Source organism: Pteropus alecto, unplaced genomic scaffold (assembly GCF_000325575.1).
Source record: "Pteropus alecto unplaced genomic scaffold, ASM32557v1 scaffold123, whole genome shotgun sequence".
NCBI lineage: Eukaryota > Metazoa > Chordata > Mammalia > Chiroptera > Pteropodidae > Pteropus > Pteropus alecto.
Window position 1 is genome coordinate 8675478 of NW_006433950.1, and position 25151 is coordinate 8700628.

General features: G+C 42.0%; 1 protein-coding gene across 7 annotated transcripts in view; it reads left to right on the forward strand.

The window, feature by feature from the left end:
* WDR59 (WD repeat domain 59) overlaps positions 1 to 25151 on the forward strand; it is a 67652-nt gene that overhangs the window by 16895 nt on the left and 25606 nt on the right. For 4 of the 7 annotated variants that reach the window (XR_003045411.1, XM_025044605.1, XM_015586949.2 and 1 more), the window contains 14 exons: positions 366 to 451; positions 1540 to 1620; positions 3800 to 3837; positions 6964 to 7052; positions 9930 to 10046; positions 12824 to 12901; positions 15083 to 15239; positions 18490 to 18569; positions 19593 to 19725; positions 19855 to 19979; positions 21522 to 21686; positions 23467 to 23562; positions 23722 to 23878; positions 24387 to 24456. Coding sequence is in view for 6 of the 7 variants with exons in the window: in XM_025044605.1 (XP_024900373.1) it covers positions 366 to 451; positions 1540 to 1620; positions 3800 to 3837; positions 6964 to 7052; positions 9930 to 10046; positions 12824 to 12901; positions 15083 to 15239; positions 18490 to 18569; positions 19593 to 19725; positions 19855 to 19979; positions 21522 to 21686; positions 23467 to 23562; positions 23722 to 23878; positions 24387 to 24456 (1472 nt within the window). In the remaining variant the exon portion in view is untranslated. The remainder of the gene's footprint in view (positions 1 to 365; positions 452 to 1539; positions 1621 to 3799; positions 3838 to 6963; positions 7053 to 9929; positions 10047 to 12823; positions 12902 to 15082; positions 15240 to 18489; positions 18570 to 19592; positions 19726 to 19854; positions 19980 to 21521; positions 21687 to 23466; positions 23563 to 23721; positions 23879 to 24386; positions 24457 to 25151) is intronic. The other 3 variants (XM_025044607.1, XM_025044608.1, XM_025044609.1) reach the window with 2 other exon arrangements.

Genomic DNA, 25151 nt, shown 5'->3' on the forward strand with positions numbered 1-25151 from the left:
ATGGATGCGTGACCTCCAGAGCGGGGAGGAGGTTCTCCTAGTGGTTGGGGGACAAGTTCGTTACCATAACTCACATACTCAGTGGTGCACGTGTAGCTTCAGCTTAGCTGTAATTTTTGAAGACGGGTTCATTTTGAAGATAGCAGTGCCTTTCTGTTTGGAAATTCAGAGTCCTTGTACTGAGCTGAGGTTAGCTCAGATATTAATCGTACGTATTTCCGATGGCTTTTTAAAAAAGTTCAACCTGTAGGATCGTTGCAAGTTGCTTTCTACGTGGCTTCCCCTGCTCGGCCTCGCGCAGACTGGCGGGAGAGCGTGAGTCCTGCTATGCTGCCCGCCGCCTTCTTTGCCTTGTTTCTTTTCAGAGTAACCAGCGGGTCGACCTGTATAAGTGGAAGGACGGCAGTGGGGAAGTTGGCACAACCTTACAGGGCCACACTCGTGTCATCAGGTAGGCGCCAGCCCTCCACGGCTCCCTGGACTGTCTTGCTTCGTCACACCCTTCTCCTCCACAGCTTGACTGTCTGTGTCGTGTTGGCCCTGGGAGGCTGTTAGGTCGTCGGCTTGCCCTGAGGTGATGGCTTGTACAGCGAAGAGCAGCTGGTGTTTGGGAACCAGCATCTGTGCAGTGTTAACCCCGATCCCAGAAACTTAGACAGGTAGAGCCCGGTCCAGAGTACAGATTAGAGCTGATCTTTGCCTCAGGAGGGAGACAAAGTTATGCCAGAGGCGTCCCTCAGGTCACAGTTGGCAGTGCCCACGAGTACAGAGACATCAGGGAGCAGCCTCATGCTCTTTCTCCGACAGCCGTGGGAGCCTGCCTCATAGGCCATTGTCCAGCTGCACAGTTGCCGTACACTTGTGGCCTTCCATTGGCTTCTGGAGTGTTCCTCGACCCACCCTTGCCATGGATCACTGTTCTGGGTGGGGGAAAATTTGTCCTGGGAGGTAGCAGCAGAGAGCGCGGGAGTGGTGAAGTGGACCTGGGGAGTGATGAGAAAGGCTAGATCCTCAGCCTGTGCCAACTGTTCCTGTGGTAACTGCCTTTCTAGGGAGGAGGGCACAAGTAAGGGGACCGGAGGCCTGCCCTTGAAAGCCATATGGCAACGTGGCAGTTTCCCACTGCTTTAAGAGATGTGAGGTTTACTCAAGGTACCTGTGGTTGAGTCAGATTTAGAACAAGATAAGTTAAAAATTGCTTTATGTGTTTTTCCTTTGTTGTGTGTGTGTGTGTGTGTGTGTGTGTGAGAGAGAGAGTGTGTGTGCGTGTGTGTGCGTGTGTGTGCATGTGTGTGCGCGTGTGTAGTTGAAATGCTCCATAGCTAGTGATGACAAAGGGAAGAACCTGAAAGTTTCCTTTGGAGCTAGTTAAATCTTGTTCATTCCCAAAGAGCTTTGGAGACTCTCAGCTTAAACCATATTGAGAGGCCCATTCACAGTGACTTTCTGAAGCTACTAGAGACTAAATCTGCTACTGCTTTGGAACCAGACTGAATTTTTTCTCTATGTTGTTGTCCTGTTTATTGCCTGTATTCCCAGCGACTTGGACTGGGCAGTGTTTGAGCCAGATCTCCTGGTTACCAGCTCCGTGGACACCTACATCTACATTTGGGATATCAAGTAAGAACAATTAAGAGGCATAACCACTTGGTTGTGGGACAATTTGAGACCTTCGTCTTAGAGATCAGGTGTCTTGTTTTGGTTTCCCCTAAATGAAGACCCCGAGAGAGGGGTACGTGATTTAGGAGGTGAGAGAAACTCCATAGGGGGATGGAAAAGAGAGACAGGATCGAGAGGGCCACAAATAGAGGGTGCATTATCCACCCGGTACCATTGTGAGCAGGTGAGACTTAGCCTTACTGGGGACCACTAGGTACTAGTGTAAAACTCCCTCCTCAGAGGAGGGAGTTCCACCCCTGAGGGCAGGAAGTGGGGGTGATGTCCACTGTCGGTCACTGGTTACCCCCAGGGGCCTTAATTCCCTGGCATTTCATTCTTGTCACAAAGGTTTGCAAAAGGGGCTTCGCGAGCCAGGCAGATCCTTTGGCAAAGACACACAGATCCTGGCATTTGGAAGTCAGGCTGGAGTTTACTGAAGTGGCAAGTGAGGGTGGAGGGATTTCGATGGTCAGACACACATCTGCTACAGTAGGCAGTGCTACAGACACATCTGCTCAGATCTTTACTTGCTCTTTGTGAGGCTTCAGTTCCCCATTTGTAAAATGGGGCCGAGAGCCGCCTGGTAGGGTTACTCTTCATGGAGTGAAGAATAAAGAGCGCCCGGCTTAGGGCCTGGCGTGTTTTAAGTTCTTAATAAATGTCTATTCCCCTCTCTCTCTGTAGAGAAAAGTTCCCTTTGCTGTAACAGAGGTGACAAACTAGAGGGTATAGTCTGTAGAGTTCCCCAGATGGGACACCCTTTCCCCTCACGAGGCTCTTGTGCTCCGATATGGCAATGGATTTGTGCGATTTTACACTGAAAGGTGGAAGACAAACCGGGCATTGAGGTGTGACAAACCTGACAGACCCGCGAAAGGGATTCTTAGGGAGTAAGGGTGAGTCTGCTGACTTCTGTGTTCCATGCAGATTAGCGCTTCAGAGGTGATTAGTTAAAGGCAGAGCCTGAGGAAGCAAAGAACAAAATCTGGGGAAATGGAAGAGAGAAGCTCTTAAAGAAACAGACCCTCCAGGGAGCTATGGGCCTGGGTTAGGATATGCTTCATTTACATGAGACAATTGTTTTTATAACTTAAAGATGAAAAGACACAGAACTGATAATTCCTTTTCAGGTTTTCTAAATAGTAAGCGGGAGCTGCAGATGGGCCTTGTCTGGCCCTCCCAGCCCTAGGGTGCCGCTCAGTTCTGTCATTTCACCATTTGTAGTGAACCATAAACCTCTCCAAGAGTCTCCCGTTGTATCTAGGAATAGATTTTTTTTTTTTTAAAGTTGTTATAAAACATAAAATTTACCGTCCTAACCATTTCGAAGTATACAGTCAGTAGTGTTAGTATACTCACATGGCTGCGCAACACATCTCCAGAACGTTTTCATCTTGCAGAGCTGAAACTGTTGTACGCAGTAAACAACAACCTCCCAACCCTCCCGCCCCCGCCAGTGGCCCCTGGCGACCACCGTTCTACTTTTCTGTCTCTGTGAGTTTGACTACTCCAGGGACCCCAAATAAGCAGGATTGTACAGTACTCATTCCTTCAGGACTGACTTATTTCACTTGGCATCAAGTCCTCAAGGTTCATCTATGTCGTAGCACGTGGACAGGATTTCTTTCCTTTTTAAGGCCTAATGACGTTCCATCGTATGTGTATACCACGTTTTGTTTATCCATTCATCGGTCACGGGCACTTGGGTTGCTTCTACCTCTTGGCTGTTGTGAACATCCAGAGTAGTTTTCCACTCCACCTTTGAAATGCTGTTGGGGAGGTTCTTGCACAGTTAGGCCTCCATGACCGTCCCCTTGTTCCTTTAGGAGGAATGACACCAGGAAGGTATTCTTTTGGCTTTTTCCTCTCCTACATCAGAGTCACCCAGGCTATGCTAAATCATGTAACTCGTTTCCTGTGGATATGGCTGTATGATTTGAAATTCAGACTTGGCCACAATTGAAGTGACTGACAAACTTCATCTACCTGGAAAGAGATAGGCTTCTCTTTACACTCTTTTTAAGGCCCTCCTATTCCTACTGAACTCTAAGTACCCACTGATAGGAAAGTGAAGAAATGCATGCAGAGGTGGATGGTGGCATATGAATTGGGCATTTGATTTCCTACTTTTATATTTCAGAGACACAAGGAAACCTACCATTGCACTGTCTGCCGTAGGTGAGTGTATATTCCCCCGGCTTGTCTTCATTCCATTCCTTCCATCCCTTCTCTCACACTGACCACCCCACACCCCATCTTCATCATGGCTGGGTGGAATTGTAAGTCCCACATTGCAAGGGGCTTGCTTCAGTTGTTGATTTTGGTCAGGAACTTACGTCTGAATTCAAGGACAGGAACCAAATTGGTGTGTTCTATTGTAGAAACTTTCAAATGTTTATAAAAATAGAGGAAAATGAACTGCCTTCTGTTCATCGTCTAGTATCACAGTCGTCAATGTGTGGCCAATCTTATCTTCCTCCACCCACTGTCCCACCGCCCCACCCCATCCTCTTGGGGATTATTTTGAAGCATTATTTTAAATCCTCGTTATCATCATTTCATCAACAAATATTTCAGTAAGTATTTTTGTAAGAGAGAAATCCTTAAAAAAAAAACATAATCATAGTACCATTAATCTACCTAAAAATATTAACAATAGCTCTTTATTATGAAATATTTAAGCAGTATTCAAATTTCCCCAAATCTCTCTCTTTCTCTCTTCTCTCAGGGTTCTTCTTCCTCTCTTTTTTTTGGTTTGTTTGTTTTTCATTCCCTGCAGTTAATTTATTGAAGAAACCAGGTTGTTTGTTCCGGTGGTTTCTCTACAATCTAGATGGTGGCGATTGTGTCTCCATGGTGTCATTTCACATGGATGCACTGAGTCTTCAAAATTACTTTCTGATCTGTTTTCATTGCTCAGTTGGAATTGACTATTTTTGGGATTCTGAACTGGAGCTTTCGTGGAGTGTTCCCGCTACTTCCTGAAAATTGAACTTGGGTATAGAACCTGGTATACCTTATTCACCGTGATGAAACCCAAAAACTTATATTATCTGGTTCTTAAATACTGTTCCTTTGTATCTTCTTGTTACATTTGAATTCCCGTTTGGTGTTTGTTCCAAAATGATTGCATGATTCTTCTCTTTTTCCCCACACCTCCATACTTCATCATTTAAAGGCATTTAGCATCACGACTCTATTAAGCAGCCAGATTGTCTGTGAGTTTAGAGACTATGTCTGTCTGATTCGGTGCTATAGAACAAGGTCAGCATGTGTGCCTGACCCAAGGGAATGCTTCATAAATATTTGTTACTTGGATGTAGGAATCAAGCACTGTGCCTTTGTGCCCAGGGCTTAACAGTCCTTTTGATCTGATGTCCCCCCACCCCCAAACTTTTAGGCACTTATAATCTCAGACGTAGAATGGTCCACAGACATGGTTGCAGAGGACATCCATCTGAATAAAAACACAAGTGGTCTGTAACTGCCTCAATCATGTTCCTCTGACTTTGTCATTTCCATGAAACAGGTTTCTAAGTTAGATTGGTCATAGAGGAACCCTATAAATAAAGGCAGTTCTTTTTTTTTCAGCCCACTTATTCTAATTGCTTTCTTTTCTGTTATAGATCCTTTAAAAAAATAGAAATAGGAGACTTCTTTCCTTTTTGCACCTCAGCGAGGTTTCTCAGTGATAGGAAGGCTGCCCTGGGAGAAAAGAGGCAACTGAGATGAGAGGCTTGTGGACCTTTGTAAGCTGTCCCATGTAACCTTCCCTGAGAGGAGCAGCCTTGGATGCTGCTGCTCCCCACATCTGTGGTCCCCATCTCTCTGGGAGTACCTTGTTCGTACCTTCGGGGTAGGGCGTCAGTGAGAGCATGTCTGAGTGTGCTCCAGAGTGTTGTTCTCTGTGTCTGGAAATCTTACAGGCTGGGACCTTTGTTTGACCCTGACGTCATGACTTAGCAGAGCAGGGTGAATCTTTGGTAGGCTTCTTGGTCTGATAGACCCCACGCTCCCCCACTGGGAAAAGTGTTTTCTTGGAACTTATCAAAGCACCATCATGAGGAAGTGGAGCAGGCTCTTCTTACTCATTCTCTAGCTGATATGTTTTCTTGCCAAAAAACGAAAACAAAACTGGGTCTCTTAAGTAATACGCTCGCTTCCTTCCTTCATCTTAAGGGGTCTCCACCACTTGTGCTTGAATGACTCAAGGGAAAAAAAAAGAACAGACAAACAAATATCCTCACCAAAACCAAGAAAGGATAAATCCTGGGTCTTAACTCTATTTCCTGTTAGATCCTAAGTCCTTGCTTTATCTATCACACTCTCTTGACTTCCTGGGTCAGATTGTTCTCCAAAGCCCTGGATCTACTATGGTGTCCCCAGGAATAACCACCCACCAAAAGGGAGAGGCGTCAAAGCAGAATGTCATGTGTCGTCTGAGCGGAGGACAAGAAGAGGCGGGAGGGAGGGTGGGCCATTGTTTGGTTCTTAATTAACCCGATTATTTTTAAGAGACAGCTAGAATTACTGTTATAGTCCAGTTTTCCAAACGTCTCAGCCCCTTCTGACATCTTACAGTGCGCCTCCTCTCTTACGTTGCTCTTTTTTCATTGTTAACCTCTATGTATTGGCAGAGTTGGAAAGGCCTGAGTTCACACGGTGCCAGGGTGTCCTTTTTGCTGACTCAGCACAGGGCCGATGGCCATGTCTAACTGCTGATGGGGAGATGGGAGATGGGGGTAGGGGTGCACATAACAAGTTGAGGGCAGAATCGGGCAACACTGAAGCTTATTCATCTAGCTTCAGCTGTGGGCTTTGTTCTTTCTAGACTGTCTCTCTAAAAAAAAAACAAAAAACAACAAAAAAACGGGGTTGGGGGAGGAGCAGGTGCTGAGCTGAGGCTCTCCTGGTTGGGAGCGCAGGCATGGTCTTCGGAGATGATGAATGAGGAGCCAGGTTGTGCAATGAGTCAATTACCAACCCGCAGAGCCATGCTCACCCTCTGCTTGCTAAGAAACTACATTTCCCCCGGATGCTGCTCTGAGATAATGTATAGGTTTTTTCCTAAGGGAAGTTATTTCCTCAATTATGTGACTCTGATCCTGTTCCCATGTGTTATTTAATTCATTTATTTTTGGGGCTTCATTTTCTCTTTAATGATGGAGTTGGTGCAGTCAGAGAGACTTGAAGGGTTCTGTGCTTATTCAACTAGAACTCATTATCCAGCTCCCCTGGATGTTCTCCCTCTGGTTCTGAAGTTGCTGAAGGCAGCAGCTTTCTTCCCCTGATTTTTCTTTGCAGCGGGTGCCTCACAGGTCAAATGGAATAAAAAAAATGCCAATTGCCTTGCCACCAGTCATGACGGGGATGTGCGCATTTGGGACAAGCGGGTGAGTAACCTCTCCTTCTCCCCAGCTGGCCTTCTTTCCCTCCCAGAGGGTAAGAAGAGGATGTTATGAGTAGCCGGGCTTGCCTCAAGAGTGTAGGGTGCCCTATGCAGCGTGGTAAATTGCCATTTTAAGATCATCGTACCAGATGACATTTTCTTCCTGATCAAACTGGTATTGAAGGAAGATAGGGAAGTGAGGCATTATGATTGGTGGTTAAGAAAGTGAACTTGGCTTGACGGAAGTTAGAGTCTCGCTTTGCTACCTCCTAAGTATGGTGTCAGTTGAGCCACTAAACTTCTCCAGGCCTCTGTTCCTTTATCTTCAAAGTAAAGATGATAATAATAGTGAGCGTATCATTGAGGAGGTCAAGCCTGGGGGACTGGACACTAATCTAGTATGGTCAGCTGCCCCAGACTGCAAAGTGAAAAGTAGTCCTAGAATGTATACCATTCAGAATACGTCTGGTATAAACCACCGAGGGAGGGTCTTCAGTACGTTCACATTCTCCCTCAGAAGCCTAGCTGTGCCGTCAGTCCCAAGAGGGCCTGCAGACCATGTGTTCTCCCTGCAGCAGCCTGTGTAACTGACAGGCATGAAAGAGGTGCCAGGGTCCCAGGCTGCTCTGTAATGGAAAGTCTGTTGGAAATTTGGTATGTTTGCATCAGTGAAAATAATGACACAGGGAATGGGCCTACCCCATCGCTAACTGCCAGAGGGAATGACTTAGAGAGTAATTGGCTTCTGTAAGATCTGGGATATAAATACTGCTTCCTGCTGTGTGAAACCTGAGGCTAGAGATCCTCAGCCTCTATGGGGAGCACCTACCTTGGGTTTTTTCTGAAACTTGTTCAGGGGCTGTCGCAACTCAGGTGCAGACTGGAAGGCCTCAGCTTTGCTGCCAGCCACCCTGCTCTCTTCCCCTTCTAGCCGGCAGTAAGGTCTCAGCAGTTGGAGGGAGGGGAAGGAAGTGAAGCAGAGATTGGGAGTTGGCTGGATTAGGTGCCAGGACCTGCTGGGGAGGAAGTGTTGGTCGAAGCCCTCCGCCTTAGGTAGCTCTTAGGTGAGAAGGTGCTTTTATAAGTAGAGGTTGGACAGGTACATCTTCCATATGTTAGTTTTTGTCTCTGTCCTTCTAGTCTAGTGTGGTAATTGCCATTCCCCCAACTCCTTTATTTCTTATATTGATTGGTTTTATTCCTTTTGTTATTAGTATAGCATTTAAATATAGCGAATGGTTTAAATAAAGTGTTTGGTTATTTGTCTTTGCTATGGACTGTTTTCAGAGCCATAGGCAAATAAACAGTTTGGTATTTAGCCATGAACTCTGTCAATACCTGTTTTCCTGATCTTGTAGAAATGTACTGCCAAACGCTTCCTTCCTAGTCCTCTCATTGGTCCGCTAACAACCCTGACTTCCCTCAGCAAGCCTTTTATCTGTTTTGTTTAAAGAGTTTTAACTTTATTTTTGGCTATCAATACTTAGGACTTCTGCTCAGATGGATTGTAAAACTTGTTGGTCATATTTTTACTACTCTGGCACTTTCTACTGTCATACCAGCACTGGCAGCAAGCATCAGAGACTTTAAAAAGTACAGTATGAGTGATAATGTTGGATTTCATTTCAACTCACACTGACTAATAATACTAATGTTTACTGAGCACTTATTATGTCAGGCATTGTTCTGAGAACTTTATATGTATTGATTCATTACTCTTTATAACTAGCCTTTAAGTAGGTACTATTTTTATCCCTGTTCTGCAGATGAGTATACTGTGGACAGTGTGTTGTGGGATTTGAATTCAGGGAAGCTGGTTGTGGAGACTGTACTCTTAACCTCAGAGACTAATGCTAATTATAGGAGTAATAGATGCTCTTTGTAGAAAATATGAAAGAAAAAGTAAAAATCATTCATCGTCCTATTACCCAGAGACAAATGCTAACATTTTGGTGTTATGCTTTTTTAAAAATATGGTTTATCACATTAAGTACATAGTTATGTATATACTTTTTTCATTTAACATTACAACATATGCATTTTCCCCATGTTATAACCTGTAAGTATAACTTTTAATGGCTATATCATATTGTATCAGATAGTTATACTGTAATTGATTTTAAAATTTAATTACTCTCCACTTCCTATTTGTGTCATTTCTGGTTTTCTTGTGTTCCAGATAACACTAGGATGAACATCTTTTGTATCTAAAGCTTTTTTTGAATTTGGAATATTCCTTTAAGAAAGGAAAACTTTAAATCTCTTGATAAATTTGTCAGATTTTTCCCCAAAAGGTTGTACTACTTTATATGTACACCAGCAGTTACAAATGAAGCCTCATTGAGTATTATTTACATATATCTTCTAATTTGATAGTTAAAAAAGGTCTCGTTTTAATGTATGTTTCTAGGTTTTCTCAGTTTGTTTTAAATATGCTTATTAATCATGTATTATTTTGCGATGTGTGTTCATTCTCTTTTTGGGGCCTTGGTCACTTTAAGATTGGTGAGTTTAGCCTCAGGATTGAGGTTGGACCTGTTTGGATGTCACAGCCCCTCTTAGGTGATTGTGAGGAAGGGGAGCAGGAGTCGCGGACCATGCTACTAAAAAGGAAAAGTATCCTACGTTAAAGCCATGTATGGGCTGGAGCAGAAGGAGATGATGCTCACTGGCCCATATACAGAGCATGCTTGGAGAGCTAGATTAGTCTTTTTGTTGTCGTTTTGCTTGTTTTAAACAAAACAAAGTGGAGTTTCTTATGGATAGAGGTGGTATCCAGTAGTATTCTTATATCCCCACTCAGTACTCAGCAAACTGTTATGCGGTAGACACTCAATAAATTCTTTCTAAATTGACAACGCTCAGTGCTGATCCTTTGCAGAAACCCAGTATAGCAGTGGAATATCTAGCAGCCCACCTTTCCAAAATCCATGGCCTGGACTGGCACCCAGAGAGCGAGCACATTCTTGCTACCTCCAGCCAAGACAACTCTGTCAAGGTGAGTGGTTCCCACTGGTACATTTGGGGGAGCTGTGTTGGGAGGCATCAGATTGCGCGATAGCACTTTCTTCGGAAGGAAAGCTACAGCATATTAGCATAGTGTGTGCATGTCAGGGATGCATATGCTTCTTGGGGAGCTGGGCAAGTAAACCTGGTTATGTAAAATATCTGATATGGCTCCTGGACTTTGTTCAGAGAGTTTTCTTCTTTCCCTTTGTGGAAGGAAGTCAGAGACAAAAGCATTTAGAAAGGAAAAGGGATTTACTTGCAAATAAGTTGCCGGGAAGTCAGATATCAGAAAGACTGGCTCATCAAAAAACACTACAGATGTAAAGTAAAGGAGGAACACCCACAGAATTGTTCAGGTTCCCAAGTTTACGATTAGTCTGTCCGGAGTGAAACACAGCAGTTTTCTCACGTGATTATATCTGCAAAATTATGACATTCAGACATTGGCATTGCGAAAGTCGGGGATAGAGTTGTTTTATTAGAGATTCTCTAACTTATAGGAAATGCTCACGGTTTTATGTCTTTCGGTGACCCTGTTATTTTTGGTCTTCATCAGAGTGCAGTGTTTCTTATTGTTTTCCTTTCTGACTGGGGTGTGATGTGCACCCTTGTTCAGAAGGATGCAGGGCACAGAGTCAGCTTCACACTCCAGTTCTTCCTTGTGGTCAGGTCCTTCCACATGGAAGGACCACAGAAGTTTGCTTAGCCATTACTAATTTAATGCCTTGTTTTGTTTATATAGGCGTGTACAATGCCTTTTTTTGGTATGGTTAACAAAACTAGAATCATACACTAAGTCTTAAAAAGTTAACTTCTGTCTTGAGGTTTGTAAATCCCTTAGGGTTGTAATTTACTTTTATGTGCCAGAAGTGGTTTTTTGTTTTGTTTTGTTTTGTTTTGTTTCGGTTAGTTGGTTTGTTTTGGATTTGGGGATTTTTGTCCCCATACCCCGATCAGTTTGTCTCCCAATTTCATGAACCAGCCTTTTTCTTTGAGGTCCTTAGGTTCGTCAGTGTTCAGTGACATCTTTACTACCTGTCAGGCTGGGATTCCATAGATAATAAAGCAGGTAACAGGCCAGTTCCATGGATGAAACGCAGTCCTTGTTCCTTACTAGTTAGCTTATAAATTAAATGAAATTTTTGGCATGGTATTTTATTTATTTTACTACATTGTAGGAAGGAAGACAGTTTTTATTGAATGTATACAACAATCGTAAAAAGTAATTTAGAGGCACTCTGCATAATATTCAACCATTGTTTTTAGCAATTTGTAGATAAGGATGAATATGTCATTTCCCCCCTACGTAATCATTTTCTTATGTTTACCTGACAATGTATTAGCTTATAATTTGTAGTAATAATTTTCATTGTATTTTTATTTTCTGAATTCTGTGGGGTCAGCTGGAACAAGATATCATCGAATGAGTGTTTCACTTCAGTTTATAAATTGTTAAACTGTAAAACTGTTGAATTGAGGTTAGAGCTAGATTAAGAAGAAATAAAAGGATTTTCCTTCATGGCCATTAAAAATAGAACATTAACCACAATGAAATTAGTTCAGATCATTTTTGATAATTGTTGTTTTCCTGATGTTGGTTTAAGCAGTCTATTTTACAAAATTGCCTTCTTCTATACTAAGAGTCCTGAAAATCCAGACAGGATCCCTTCGGTACATCCTGACAGATGTGTGTCTGCCCATGGGTCAAGGTTAGCCTTATTGAGAATCCTGTATCCATGAGGCTGTTTAAGACCCTGGTTCTTTCTTTCTTGATTGAGGCCTTTCTGGTGTTTCCTCAGAAAACTTACTTTTTGATCTGTAGCTCGTAGCACGGACCCTTCGTCAGCAGTGAGAGAAAAGCCGAAATCACCTGTGGATGGGAGGACGGCATGGCTCTGATTAATTTATTATATTAACCAATTCTTATCAGTGAAACTGAGTGAATTCCCCTATTTATGAATAACATGTAATCATTTCATAATGTTCTACCACTGTTGCCTTGAGAATAAGAATGTGTTACAAACAGGACTTTGTCAGATCCCTAGAGTCCTCTAGTTAATTTATCCCATCAGTTATATGTTATAATTGTCACTAATTGATAAGTATATTTAAATCTAAAAAACTTGTTTTTTTTTTTTTTTAAAAGGATTGATTTTGTTAATTATCATGGCAAGTGCCACACCTTCCATGCTGGCAGGATGAATGAGTGTGTACATGAGTGGGTGGTACACAGGCGTACAGCCACCTTTTTCCTGTGTGACCTTGGGCAAGTTACATGGTTTAGTAATGTAGCTTCTTCATTTGCAAAAGAGATTAATGACACCCATTATATGGTTGTTGTAAAGATTAAATGGGCTGATAATCTTAAACTCTAAACATCTGTCTGAAATGCAGTAAGTAGTCAGCACATTTCAGTTATCGTTATTAAATTACCCTACATGGTATAAAAGTGATATAGGGTAAAACAATGTCACTCTCACCTTTCCACTGCGAAGATTGTTTCATCGGTAAGCTGGTAGTGGTCTGCCCTGAGGGGTGGTCTTCATGAAATCCGAAAATTCTCCTGTAATGTTTATAAATGTGAAAGGGAGGTGTTTTTTGTGTCTGTGTCACAGGCTCATGGCTGTGGGGGCTGACTGAAATGCACTATTGAGATGTATCTTTAGAGGACAGAAAGCAATGATTTGAAGGCTGTGCTTATTACAATAGTTGAGTTTTTTTTTAATGCCATTTATTTCACAAGACATCCTGCTTGCTTTGTTCCAGTTCTGGGATTACCGCCAGCCTCGGAAATACCTCAATATTCTCCCTTGCCAGGTGCCTGTCTGGAAGGCCAGATACACTGTGAGTGTGACACCTGTCTGGTGGTAGGAACCTTCTTCCATCTCCGTGTTCCAAACACAAGAGACCAAAGGCTGTTTTCTTTGCGAGGCAGTTTTCTCTTTCTGTCTTGATCTATGGGTGGGAAAGGGATGGTTGTGATGGCATAAAAGGTGTTATCCATTTAAAAATTTGCCCTTGGAATGTTGATAAGCATCTGTACTAGAATTGCTAATCACAGCCAGACTGGGAAGCTAGGCAGTGTGAACGCGGTCACTGATGGCGGGGGAAGAGGATGAGCTGGGAGCAGAGGATTGAGAGGCTCGTGGTCAGTGGATTGTGTTGGAAAGAACTCTGGCTTTGGATTCAGAAGACCTGGGTTTTAGGCCCAATAATGCCTTTTAATTTTTTCCCTAGCTTTATTGAGATATCATTGACATATAACATTGTGTAAGTTCAAGGTATACAGCATGGTGATTTGATACACTTATACGTCGCAAACCGATGACTACCCATAGCATTAGCTAACACCTCTGTCGCCTCACTTAATGACCATTTATTTCTTGTGATGAGAACATTTAAGATCTAATCTCTTAGCAGCTTTTAAGTATATAATACATTATTATTAACTATACTCACTATGCTGTACATTAGTTTCCCAGAACTTATTTATCTAATGACTGGAAGTTTGAACTCTGAATGACAGCTCCCCCATATCCCCACCCCTCAGCCCCTGGTAACCGCCATCCTGCTCTCTGTTTCTGTGAGTTCAGCTTTTTTAGATTCCACATGTAAGCGATATCATACAGTATTTGTCTTTCTCTGATTTATTTCACTTAGCATAATGCCCTCAAGGTCCATCATGTTGTGCTAAATGATGGGATTTCCTTCTTTCTCATGGCTGAATAATATTCCATCGCATATAGCAAATCTTTATCCATTTATCTGTTGATAGCCACTTAGGTTGTTTTCCTATTTTGGCTTTTGTGAATAATGCTGCAATGAGTTATTTAATATTTGTGTGCCCTTGGGCAAGCCACTTGATGTTTTTGAGCAGTGATTTTCTCCTCTGTGGAATCTGAACAATAATTTTTACCATGCCTTCCTTTTTCATTGTGATAAAGTTTACCATTTTAAAGTATGAATTTTAACTCAGTGGCATTTAGAAACATGCACAATGTGCCTTCCTTTTGAAAAATTGTATATGAAAATGCTTTATAAACCATGCTACGAATATAGGGGGCAGGCTGTTATCAACCTTCCAACAAATTTTTCATCGCCGCATTGATGGCTGCTGATCAGAGGTAATATAATTCTTTTAACATCAGTTTGAAAGGGAGCACGGGAGTGTATAAAGCTACCTTTATATATTAGGCTGTCACCCTGGGGCATTGTAGAGCATGGAGGATAATTTGGGTATTAAGTGGCTTTTGCATCGGGGAAAACTTGTCAAGAAATCAGATATTGTTCTTATGAATTTAAATACTTCTCTGGATTAATATATTTGCTTTAAAAAAATAAGCGAAGACGTCTAGGGGTGCTGCCAGGAGGGGAGGTGGAGATAAATGTGCTCTTAGGTAACACGGTAGTTTATTTCCTAACGGTGTCTAATTATCAATCAAACGGGCCCCTTAGCTACCTAGCAGATTGGGTGTTGATAAGTAAAACCTGTCAGACCTCAGGCTGGAAGGTTTTCCTTTGAATGGCTGTAGTATTTGGGGCAATGGGAAGGTTATGCTTCGTGTAGATGGTGTGCCCCTGGTGCATTTCCACGTGGCCGGAATTATGCTTGCTGCTCTGGGCTTGTCCCCACTGTGTCTTGTATGCTCACTCTGGGAAAGCACTCAGTAACTCTTAGAGGGAGCTCAGGGAGAGGAGCTAGGATGTGAAACAGTATGTTCCAGTGTGCGACAGTCAGAGCCATTTGCTTATTTTAGAATATTTTAAAAGTTCTCCAAGTATTAGGCTCATCTTTATTTTTTTTACTTATGGTAGTCCCTTCTAGAAGCAAAGACAAAGTAAAAAAACTAAAAGAAAAGTAGATATGATAGTCAACTTATGGTATATGGAAAAATTTTCCCCAAATAGGTTGGAACCTTCTATTGTCCAATTTATTTTAGTTAAAAAAGAATTTCAACTTTGGTAACTGAAGACTCAGCTAAATTTCCCTGGAATAATGACGTGCTTTTCCCTTTATTGCTGTAGCCTTTCAGCAATGGATTAGTGACTGTGATGGTTCCTCAACTTCGGAGGGAGAATAGTCTTCTCCTGTGGAACGTCTTTGACTTGAACACCCCAGTCCACACCTTTGTGGGCCACGACGATGTGGTGTTGGAGTTCCAGTGGAGGAAACAGAAGGAAGGTGAGTGGGAGAGAAGGCCGCTGCCCGATCTCTTCTGAGCCCTGTTCAGCGGTGACTCCGGGGTTGGCTGGGATCCAGGGAGGAGGGCGCACTGCACCAAGGCTGGGCTTTAGGGACGAGAGAGTCCGGGGCACCACCACCTGTGATTGCAGATGGGTAAGGGGTGTGCGGGCTGCAGTTCTTCTTCCAAGTTTCCTCCTCTTCTCTTATGTTCAGTGGGGTCTCTTTCCCGCGTGGAACAGGTCTGTACGAAATTGATGGACTTGATGTTGGATCATTTTTAGGGTGGCAAAACTCTGGGGTCATGTGGAACAAGTCTGTATGAAATTGATGGACTAGATTGATATTGGATCATTTTTAGGGTGGCAAAACTCTGGGGTCACTACCCTCAGAAGCCTCCAGCAGTTGTCCCTTGCCATTCTGTTGATGAGGGAGAGCCTAGGTCATCACTAGTACTGACCACCACATAGTCCCTGTTCACTTCACAAATACATACCTTCCATCCCCTTGAAGATAGGTTTGGCCAGATGACTTGCTTTGATCATGAAACTTGAACAGAAGTGATGCAGTCTCTTCTGGTTTGAAGAATTAACAGCCAGTGTGCTTCTACGCTCTCACTGCCTCTGCCATGGCAACTGATGAAACTGCAGATAGAGCTGTTCTGGTCAGGAGTGAGGATGAGCTGGAGATGAGGGAAGGCCAGGAAACCCTTGCTTTAAGCAGTGGAGATTTAGGGTTGTTTATTATCGCAGCTCGATCAGCCAGCCCTCACTGATGTGGGAATCAGGAAACCCTCGGCCTCAGTTTCTCCACCAACTCCCCGTGCAGCCTCTCTTTCCTTGAGATATCATTGCCGTGCTCACTAAATGTTCTACTGAACAGGAGTGTATTTCTCGTTCTTTGCATATCATAGAAGGAAAGGCAGTGGAGTGGTGTGACTTGTCCAGAGCCCAGGAAAGGTCTCTAGTTGACCTGGGATTAGAGCAGATCTTACCCCAGCTTTTTTGTGACCCTCATAAACCTCTTCAGGGTTGTTTTTCAAAGGACTCTTTTGATCATCCTCTTAATTTTCCCATCTTTTATTTCTGTAATCTCTCCTGCTTCTAGGCACATGAGGCTGCTTGATCTTTATCCCATCAGTTCGCATGCATGACTTCGGCTTTCAGCTTGTTCTCTTGCATTTTGCCATAGTGAACAGATGATGTAGTTTCCCCAGAGTCTGGTAGGGAGAGGTTGGCCTGTAGTTTTGGATTGAAATAAAAAGTTTTTAACAACTCATTTTTAGTTATCTATGTCATCTTTAAGCTGGTAAGGTGAATTGCATAAATTGGGACTATCTAGCCAGTAGCAGAATTTTGAGTACAAGTTATAGATTAAAAAAATTTTTTTTTATTTTGAAATATATCATCTATTTAGAAAATTGCACAAAATACATACAGTTTAACAAATTATTATAAAGTGAAAATCTGTGTGCAAAGTACGGCCAAGGTCAAGAAAGAGAACAGTGCTAGAATCCCAGAAGCTTCGTGATAACAATCCCCTCTCCTTCCCCAGAAGTAAATACTATACTAACGCTTGTGGTAGTGATTTCTGGTTTTCTCTTTTTAGTTTTACTAACCATTCATGCATGCTCAAAATAGTTTAGCTGTGCTTGTTTTTGAACCTTTTATCAATGTAGTCATCCTGCCTGTATTCTTGTGTTTTAATTTTAAATTTTACTGCCATGCCTTCATAGTCAGTTTTTATTGGAATATCTTAAGCTTTGGTTTTGTATTTTGCTGTGATGCAGGAGCTCTTGGAGGTAGGAAGAAAATCAGAATGTCATAGCCAAGAGAAGACGGTGCTTCAGTAGGGAAGTGGCAGTCGTTGGTTTCAGGTATTGCTGAAGGGAAGAGAGGTGTTCCAAAAGCAGATTGAGGGTCGAAGCCAGATTGCAAAGTAGCCAACCAGAGGCAGCAGGAACTGGTTTTGTGAATGAGGTTGCTTTCACAGGCAGGGAGGAGACTAGTTTGATGGGCAGAGGCTGCAGCCCCTTCTATTTGAAGGCAAGGAGAATATGCAAGAAAGGAGGTAAGTATATAGGAAAGCAAAGGCCGTTTGAAAATGAGAGAGACTGGGCTGAAGGCACAGGTAGAGGAGTTGGATTTAGAAAGGAATTAGGCATCACTTTTCTTCAAAGTCAAGGACGTGAAAAGAGGCCAGATGGGGAGTCAGAAAATTGTTGACATGAACATGAGTCACATAACAGCTTCTGCCTTATTAGGTATGGAACTTATAACAGGCACTCATAACAGGCAGTAGTTCCGTATAGCTTTTATCTTATTTGGTGTGCACAGGGATATATTAAAACACTGATTGAAGGCAGTGACACAGAGAAGGAACTTTCGTCTCTCAGTCACTCTTATTAGCTTCGACAGACCGTGTCCTCTGTTGATTCAGTTTCTCCATCTGTAAAACAAGGGAATTGGATGAAATTACTTTTAAATTCTTTGCTCTCTGAAGATGGCCATGAAGGAGATTTTAGGTACTAAATAATTACCCAGAAATGTCCTGATCTTTCATAAAGCTCTTTCATAAAGCATTCTGAACCTTTCCAGAATAATTGCTCTGCGACCAGACCTAACATGTGAAAATATAATTCATTCAGCTCAGAACATTGAATATTGATTATTCATTTTATAAAGAGATGCATGCATTTCTTTACCAAAAAATTCTTTTCAACAGTAAGATGTCATGATGCATTTAAAACAGTTCATTTTACAAAAATTGTATTCATCCCCAGCTCCTCTGGAGCATGTAAAAGAAGAACATTTGTGGAGGTGAAAGTTTAATGTGCCATTAAACCCCAGCATCACTCTTCACCTGCTAATTTGCCAGTTATTATTTCACTTCATTTAAGTTTGTGCTCAAATGTGACTTCCTCAGGGAGTCCTGTCTAAAAATAGCTCTCCTATCAGTCTCTGTCCTCCAAGCCTGTGTTATTTTTTATAACACTGTCACTACTGAATATTTTATTACATATTTGTTTGTCTCTTTCTACCATTGGAATATGAGATCTTTAAAGACAGATTGTCATATATGTACTATAGTCCTAGTGCCTAGAACAGTACCCGGCATATAGGAGATGTTCAATAAATATTTGTTGAATGGATTGATGAATGAATGAATGAATCTTACTCCATTGTAACGTGTAGCAAAATTGATGCTGAAGCCAAAAAAATTCCCAGGGTTTTTATTTGGTGATTTCTAGGGTCCAAGGACTACCAACTGGTTACATGGTCACGGGATCAGACCTTGAGAATGTGGCGGGTGGATTCCCAGATGCAGAGGGTACGTATTCATTGCTATTGTGGAGAACTGTAACTGGATGCGCTAGAAATTTTTTAAAAAGACAAGATTTGGTATTTATGGAAGTTAGAAGATACATGATAGAAACATTAAATACATACTTGCCGGTCGCCAAGTGGCTCACATACGCCACACTGAAGCTTTGAGGTTTTCAAGAGCCGCTTTTGGTTTTCAGCAGTTTAGGGCTGAAAAACCTCTGAATGCCTGTTTTTCTCTTGACCTGGTATAAGAGGATGTGGCCACTTATACTGAATAAGTGGCCGTGGGCTTCATTTCATTCTCTTCTTTTAAATGGTTTAGGAAGTCTTTCCTTGTACTCTGCAATGTTCAGAGCCTTCTACATCCATCAGTGACACTTGTTCTATGAAGCCTTTTGCAGCTTTTGCCCTGTAGATGGCATGTTTCTTATATGAACCACAGTGGTACCTGGTATGAACTGCTGATTGGCACTCGCTTTGCTCTGCGTCATCACAGGGTTCTGTCTTCTCATTCGGTGGCTACATTTCTTGAGGTTGGAACCATGTCTCACTTGTATCGACTTCCCCACAGCGCTCTGTACAGAGTGGATAGAAAATGCTGGGCAAAATTTGCAGCATTGCTTAGTACTAAGTTAATCCTGAGTATTTTGGTCAATTATTATCACCTTACTGCCTTTCAAATCTGTTTTTTCCAAAAAGTAACATTTGCTCCAAATGCTTCGAAGGTTATGATAGTTTTGGTTTGGAGTTAGCTGAATAACTCCATCAAGGCTTGGAATTTAAAATAATGTTTACTGAGGCCTTGCATAAACTATGGACAGGATGAAAAATTTCCAGAGTAGAATAATACTCTATTCTCCTGACTATAGGGAGAGTTGGTGATGGGTAAAACCTGTTTTGATTGTATCAGTTTTTGGCCGACATCTCTCTCCTTTGTGATTCCCATTTTTAAATCAGAATTCTAACCAAACATGATGATCATTTCCACTGACTTCTCTAGACCTAGATCTTCTAACCTTTGTTGCAGCTTTGTGCAAATGACATCTTAGACGGCGTCGATGAGTTCATCGAGAGTATTTCTCTTCTGCCGGAACCAGAGAAAATTCTTCACACTCAGGACACAGATCACCAGCACACCTTAAGCCATGGGGAGGAAGAAGGTAATCGATCAAACTGGTGTTTTAGATGAGGTGCCCCTCTACGCTTTTCAGAGTTGTAGAAACTACCTCACAACTGCTCTCTGACTCAGTTTCAAAATGTTTGCCAACTGAACATCCTTCTCCTGCTAGTCTTAAAGGAAGACCCCCCGAGCAGTCTCCTGGAGGAGAAGAAGTCGGATCAGCCGGGACTGCCTCAGACTCTGCAGCAGGAGTTCTCTCTGATCAATGTGCAGATCCGGAACGTCAACGTGGAGGTACTCGGGGTTAATGAACCGTCTTTCATGCTTGCGGATGGCAGTTGGTGAGAGGGGACTGTTTCAGCTATGATTTTGGTTAGCAAATATCTTTGCTGCCCTAACAAGTAAGTCTCTCTGCTTGCTTTTTTATTTCCTAGTTTTTCTAAAGAAATAAATACTTTACAAATCCAGATTTTTTTTCCTTACCATATTACCTTCTCATAAGATGAACTGAGGGTTAAACCAATGCTCATGTGTCTTAAATCTTAGATGCTCCAACATCTTGTTTTTCTGTACGTAAAGATACTTGGGTCCTTGAAGGCTTAACTGATTTGGCAAGTTAACTGGTGAAGTTAATGGTGAAGTTAATGGCAGAGCTGAGTTTGGAAGCTAAACCTCCAGACTCCAGGGCTTTGCTGTATGATCTTCCCTTAAAGCTGGTCATGTCCTTGGTGATTTAGATTCAGTGTAATAAGATGACCAAGTCTCCTTGTTCACTTCACACATAGAGATTTACTCCTTTCCTTTGGGCAGGTATGGAAATTCTTTGCTTCAGAGAATTGAGTCTCTCTCTATAAAGGAGTTTAAAAACTTGATTAGTTTTTCTTTTGCCCAGATGCAGTGAATGGGAGGCACGGATATATGCACTAACACAATTATCTCATTTGGCCTTTAAAATAGCACTATAGTAAGTGCTTTTATCCCCACTTTATGGATGAGGAAACGTAGACACTTAAGAGGCAAAGTGACATCTGAGGTCAGTAGCCTTTTGGGGGAAGAGATAATATTTGAATCCTAGTCTCCAGATTCCCTGCGTGTGCTTCTTTTCACTGTACTCCAGGAGTCTTCTCTAGTTGGCAGCACAAGAAATCAAAAGAGATAAAAGATCTTTGATTAATTGGTATATCAACTCAGGTTATACTCCTTTGTCCCCATTGAAAACTGTGGATACCGGTGATCTAGTTTAAGAAGGAGATCTTGATTCTGTTTCTAAGAATGCTTTCTAAAAATTGTTGAGATATAATTCACATACCACAATTTACTTTTTTAAAGTGTACAATTTAGTGGTTATTAGTATATTCACAAAGTTGTGCATCCATCACCCCATCACCACTGTCTACGTCCAGAATCTTTTCATCATCCCAAGAGAAACCCTGTATCCATTACCATCACTCCCCATTTCCCTCTCTTCCCAGCCTCTGGAAACCCACTAATCTATTTTGTGTCTCTGAATTTTCCTAGGAGAACTTGTTAACTTGTCAGATATTTAACTTTTTTCCTGCTTTATTTTTTCATGTCAAAATAAATAAAACAAGTTTCAGTCTACCTGTTTTTGGATGAAGCTTTTTTTAAGTCAAAATACTTTGAACTTATTAAATCAGTGCTAAAATTAAAAATCTGTTTTAAGTGAGTTATCCAAATCTTCTAAATTCATTTATCTTTGGAGATTTGCCCTTCATCTTTGGAGATTCCAGGAACTGAGAGCATTCAGTAGTCCATGTGTATCTAAAGGTTCTCTGTGGTTTGTCTCCAGAGCAGCTGACAGTGTGTCCTTTGCAGATGGATGCAGCGGATCGGAGCTGCACAGTGTCCGTGCACTGTAGCAACCATCGCGTCAAGATGCTGGTGAAGTTCCCTGCGCAGTACCCAAACAACGCCGCCCCTTCCTTCCAGTTTATCAACCCCACAACCATCACATCCACAATGAAAGCTAAGCTGCTAAAGGTGGGGATCTGCGTTCACACATTCTCCTTGATGTTCTAAGAGGAGAGCTCTGCTCATGCACTTGAGTGTCTGAGCTGCATAGGAGAGTTGAATGAAAACTCTGATAAGATTCAGAAGTCTCTGTCTTTATACACTGCAGTGTTAACACTTGCTGTTCATTTTGTGTAGAAAACATTATAGCAGTGGTTCTTGCCCTTTTTCATTTGTGGACCCTCTTTGAAAGTCTAATGAAAACTATGGACCCTTTCCAGAAAAATTTGTACAGCGTTGCATATAATTTCAGAAATATTGCTTATGAATAATATGCAGTTCTATAATGATCTGCTCACAGATCTCTTTAAAGTTGTGTATTAATCCCAGGTTAAGAACCCTGCAATATAATTTCATTTATCTGGAAACAATAGGCAAGATACATTCTGAAGCTAAAAGGTACTTTTAGAAAAAAAAGTATGTAAGGTCATTTACGATGCCTTTCTAGAGTGCGGCTGACTGGCTGCACAGGTGAGTGTGGGAAAGGGTGGCGGTGCCTGAGTGCAGGTGGTGCATCCTGGCATTTGGTCTTCGCCCCTACAGATTCAGAAACTCGATTTGTCAGTTCACGCAGAACTAATCAGCCAGAATCCCCATGAAAAAGCCAAGTATGATAAGCTTTTTCCAGTGCGAGCAGTGTCACGTGTGAAGTAATGGCAATGTCTTGATGAAACCAAGTCAACCTGAGTGCTGTTCACCTTTGCCTCCTTTCATACTTGATTCATCTCGGACTATGATCTGTCACCAAGAAATTTTTCAAGTGTCATAAGGCTCTCTGAAATGCTAATTACTCAGATTTTGTGGTATTTGGAAGTTGAATATTTCATTATCTCATTTGACCATACAAAAAAGATTCTTCTACTGTTATAAAAATTATAGGACAGGAAAATAGCTTTAAAGGTCCAATTCAGTGCTGTCCAATAGAAATATAATGCAGGCCACATGAATTTTTAAATTTCCAGTAGCCACACTGAAAAAAAAAATTAAAAGTAGCAGGTAAATTTATTTCAACAACATTTTTTAAATCTAGTACGTCCAAAGTATTATGTCAACATGTAATCGATATGAAAATTAAAGTTATTGAGGTAGTTTATATTCTTTTAGTTTTGTACTGAGTCTTCAACATTCAGTATGAATTGTACGCTTAGAACACATCTCAGTTCAGACTACCGCACCTCACTTGCTCAGTATCTGCATATGGGTAATGGCTTCCGTGTTAGACAGCACAGACCCAGTTTACATGCCTAATCTTCAGTATGTGTATGTCAGTTTATGTCTGCAACATGTACCTTAAAATGTTGGGATTTACTTTTTTAAAGAACCAAAAAAGGGATACATTATAACTTTTACTAAAGTGAAATCTGTTGCCCCTGGCTTGTATGTGAGCGATTTCCAGTTCAGCCCAGTAGGTGTTACTTCTGAGGTACTGAGATTTCTCCTGGGGGTGGGGTGGGGGTAGGAGTGAGGAAAGGAGTAGAATTCACTGTAAATAAAGAATAGTCATTCCATTACTAGAAACGTGCCCTCTCAAACCCAGTGTGTGTGCCTGCCCTGGCTAAGGAAAAGGTGTCCTAAAGTGGGCTCAGAAATGAACCTTCTCTCTGAGCCCCTAGAGGAGGTGGGAAGTAGGATGTCATGTTGAAAGTCTCAGGCCCAGCCGTGCTCCAGTCTTCATCTTCACCTGTTCCTGAATCAGCAAATCAGGAGGAAGAAGGTCGCCATTCTTGACTGTATTTTGTGCCTTTTCCAGATCCTGAAAGACACTTCTCTGCAAAAAGTGAAACGCAACCAGAGTTGCCTGGAGCCCTGCCTGCGCCAGCTGGTCTCCTGCCTTGAGTCTTTTGTGGTGAGATTCTTGTACTAAGCCATGCTTTGATTTTTTTTTTTTTCCTTTCTTCCTCCCTAAACTCCTGGGCACCCTGATTTTGTTATAATGTGTCTTTATTTTGTAGTTGAGCTTTAAGATAGGTTGTGGTTTTCAGTCTGTTTGGTTTTTAAATTTCAGAACCAAGAAGACAGCACGTCCAGCAACCCCTTTGCACTCCCAAACTCTGTTACACCGCCCTTACCCACGTTTGCCCGGGTAACCACTGCCTACGGGTCCTACCAGGATGCCAATATTCCTTTTCCTAGGACCTCGGGGGCCAGGTTCTGTGGAGCAGGTTGGTCTCTTTTTGGGTCTCTGATTCTAGATTTTGAGAGAGATCAGCTTAAGAGTGTCACAAAGTCTATATGAAAATCTCCATCAGACAGTTTTCCTTTTTTATTTCTTGAGAACTGCGAAGAACTTATGCTGTAGTGTTGTATGGTATGATGCCGAATTGGTGTCTGTGGACGTAATTCTAAGAATGTTCACGGGAATAGCGGTCTTGATGAGCGTGGTTTTGAGTTACTCAGAGCCCCAATTTCTCTACCCTAGCTGGGAAATATAAAGTACCTGTGAAGACTTTTTCTAAACCACATATATCCAGTATCTCCTGGATCCTGGAGATTCTGATGTTTGTCCTTGTTAAGTGCAGCTGAAATCGTGAGCCTTTGCACCTCATGAAAGCGTGTTGTATCCTTCAGGTATATTGAAATAGACAAAAGATTGACAGTGCTGCCTTAGGATTGATTTCCCACGTCCAGCTCATTGACCTGGATGTGTACATATGATGTCTCCTTTGTCAGGGTATCTGGTGTATTTCACAAGGCCTATGACGATGCATCGCGCAGTGTCTCCGACAGAACCTACGCCAAGGTGAGTCTGGGAGATTCAGGCTTAAGCCGCATTCATGGGCCAGAAGTGGGCAGATATCTGGGAATGACCACTGAAAACTCAGTCCAGACTCTGGACAATTTGTTTTAGTCCTTCAGTAAACCTCTGCTTAAAGATTTATTCAAGAAAGATCAGGTTAATTAAATTGTAACGAGGCGAGATTTCTACTGTCAAGTTACTACCAACCCACTAGAAGGAGTAGCTTGATACAATCTGTTGTCAAAACAAGGCAAATTCCTTTTTACTGTTCTCTTCCCCTATTGCCGAAGTGTTATTTGAACATTAAATAAAACTAGGTAAATAATAAGAGATCATCTGTCATCCCATAACACTAATATGCCACTTGTAACATTACTACAATATGTTTAAATTTTTAAAATGAACATAAGTAGTATGTCGAAAAAACTCAAACACTAAAGAAGTTCTAAATTAAAATATGAAAGTTCTTCCTTTCCATGTCTCGTGAAGAGCCACTGTTTACAATTTAATGTGTTTTCCTCTTAGACTTCATTGTTTTTCTGTTTTTTTTGTTGTTTGTTTTTCAAGAGTCTGTCTAGTGTAGCAAATGGGAATATGGGCTTCAGAGCCAGACCACTGTGTCCAGATCTCGGCCCTGCTGTCGTCTGACCTTAGGACTGTGCTTTAGTTTCCTCAGTAGTAACTCGGGGATGCTAAGG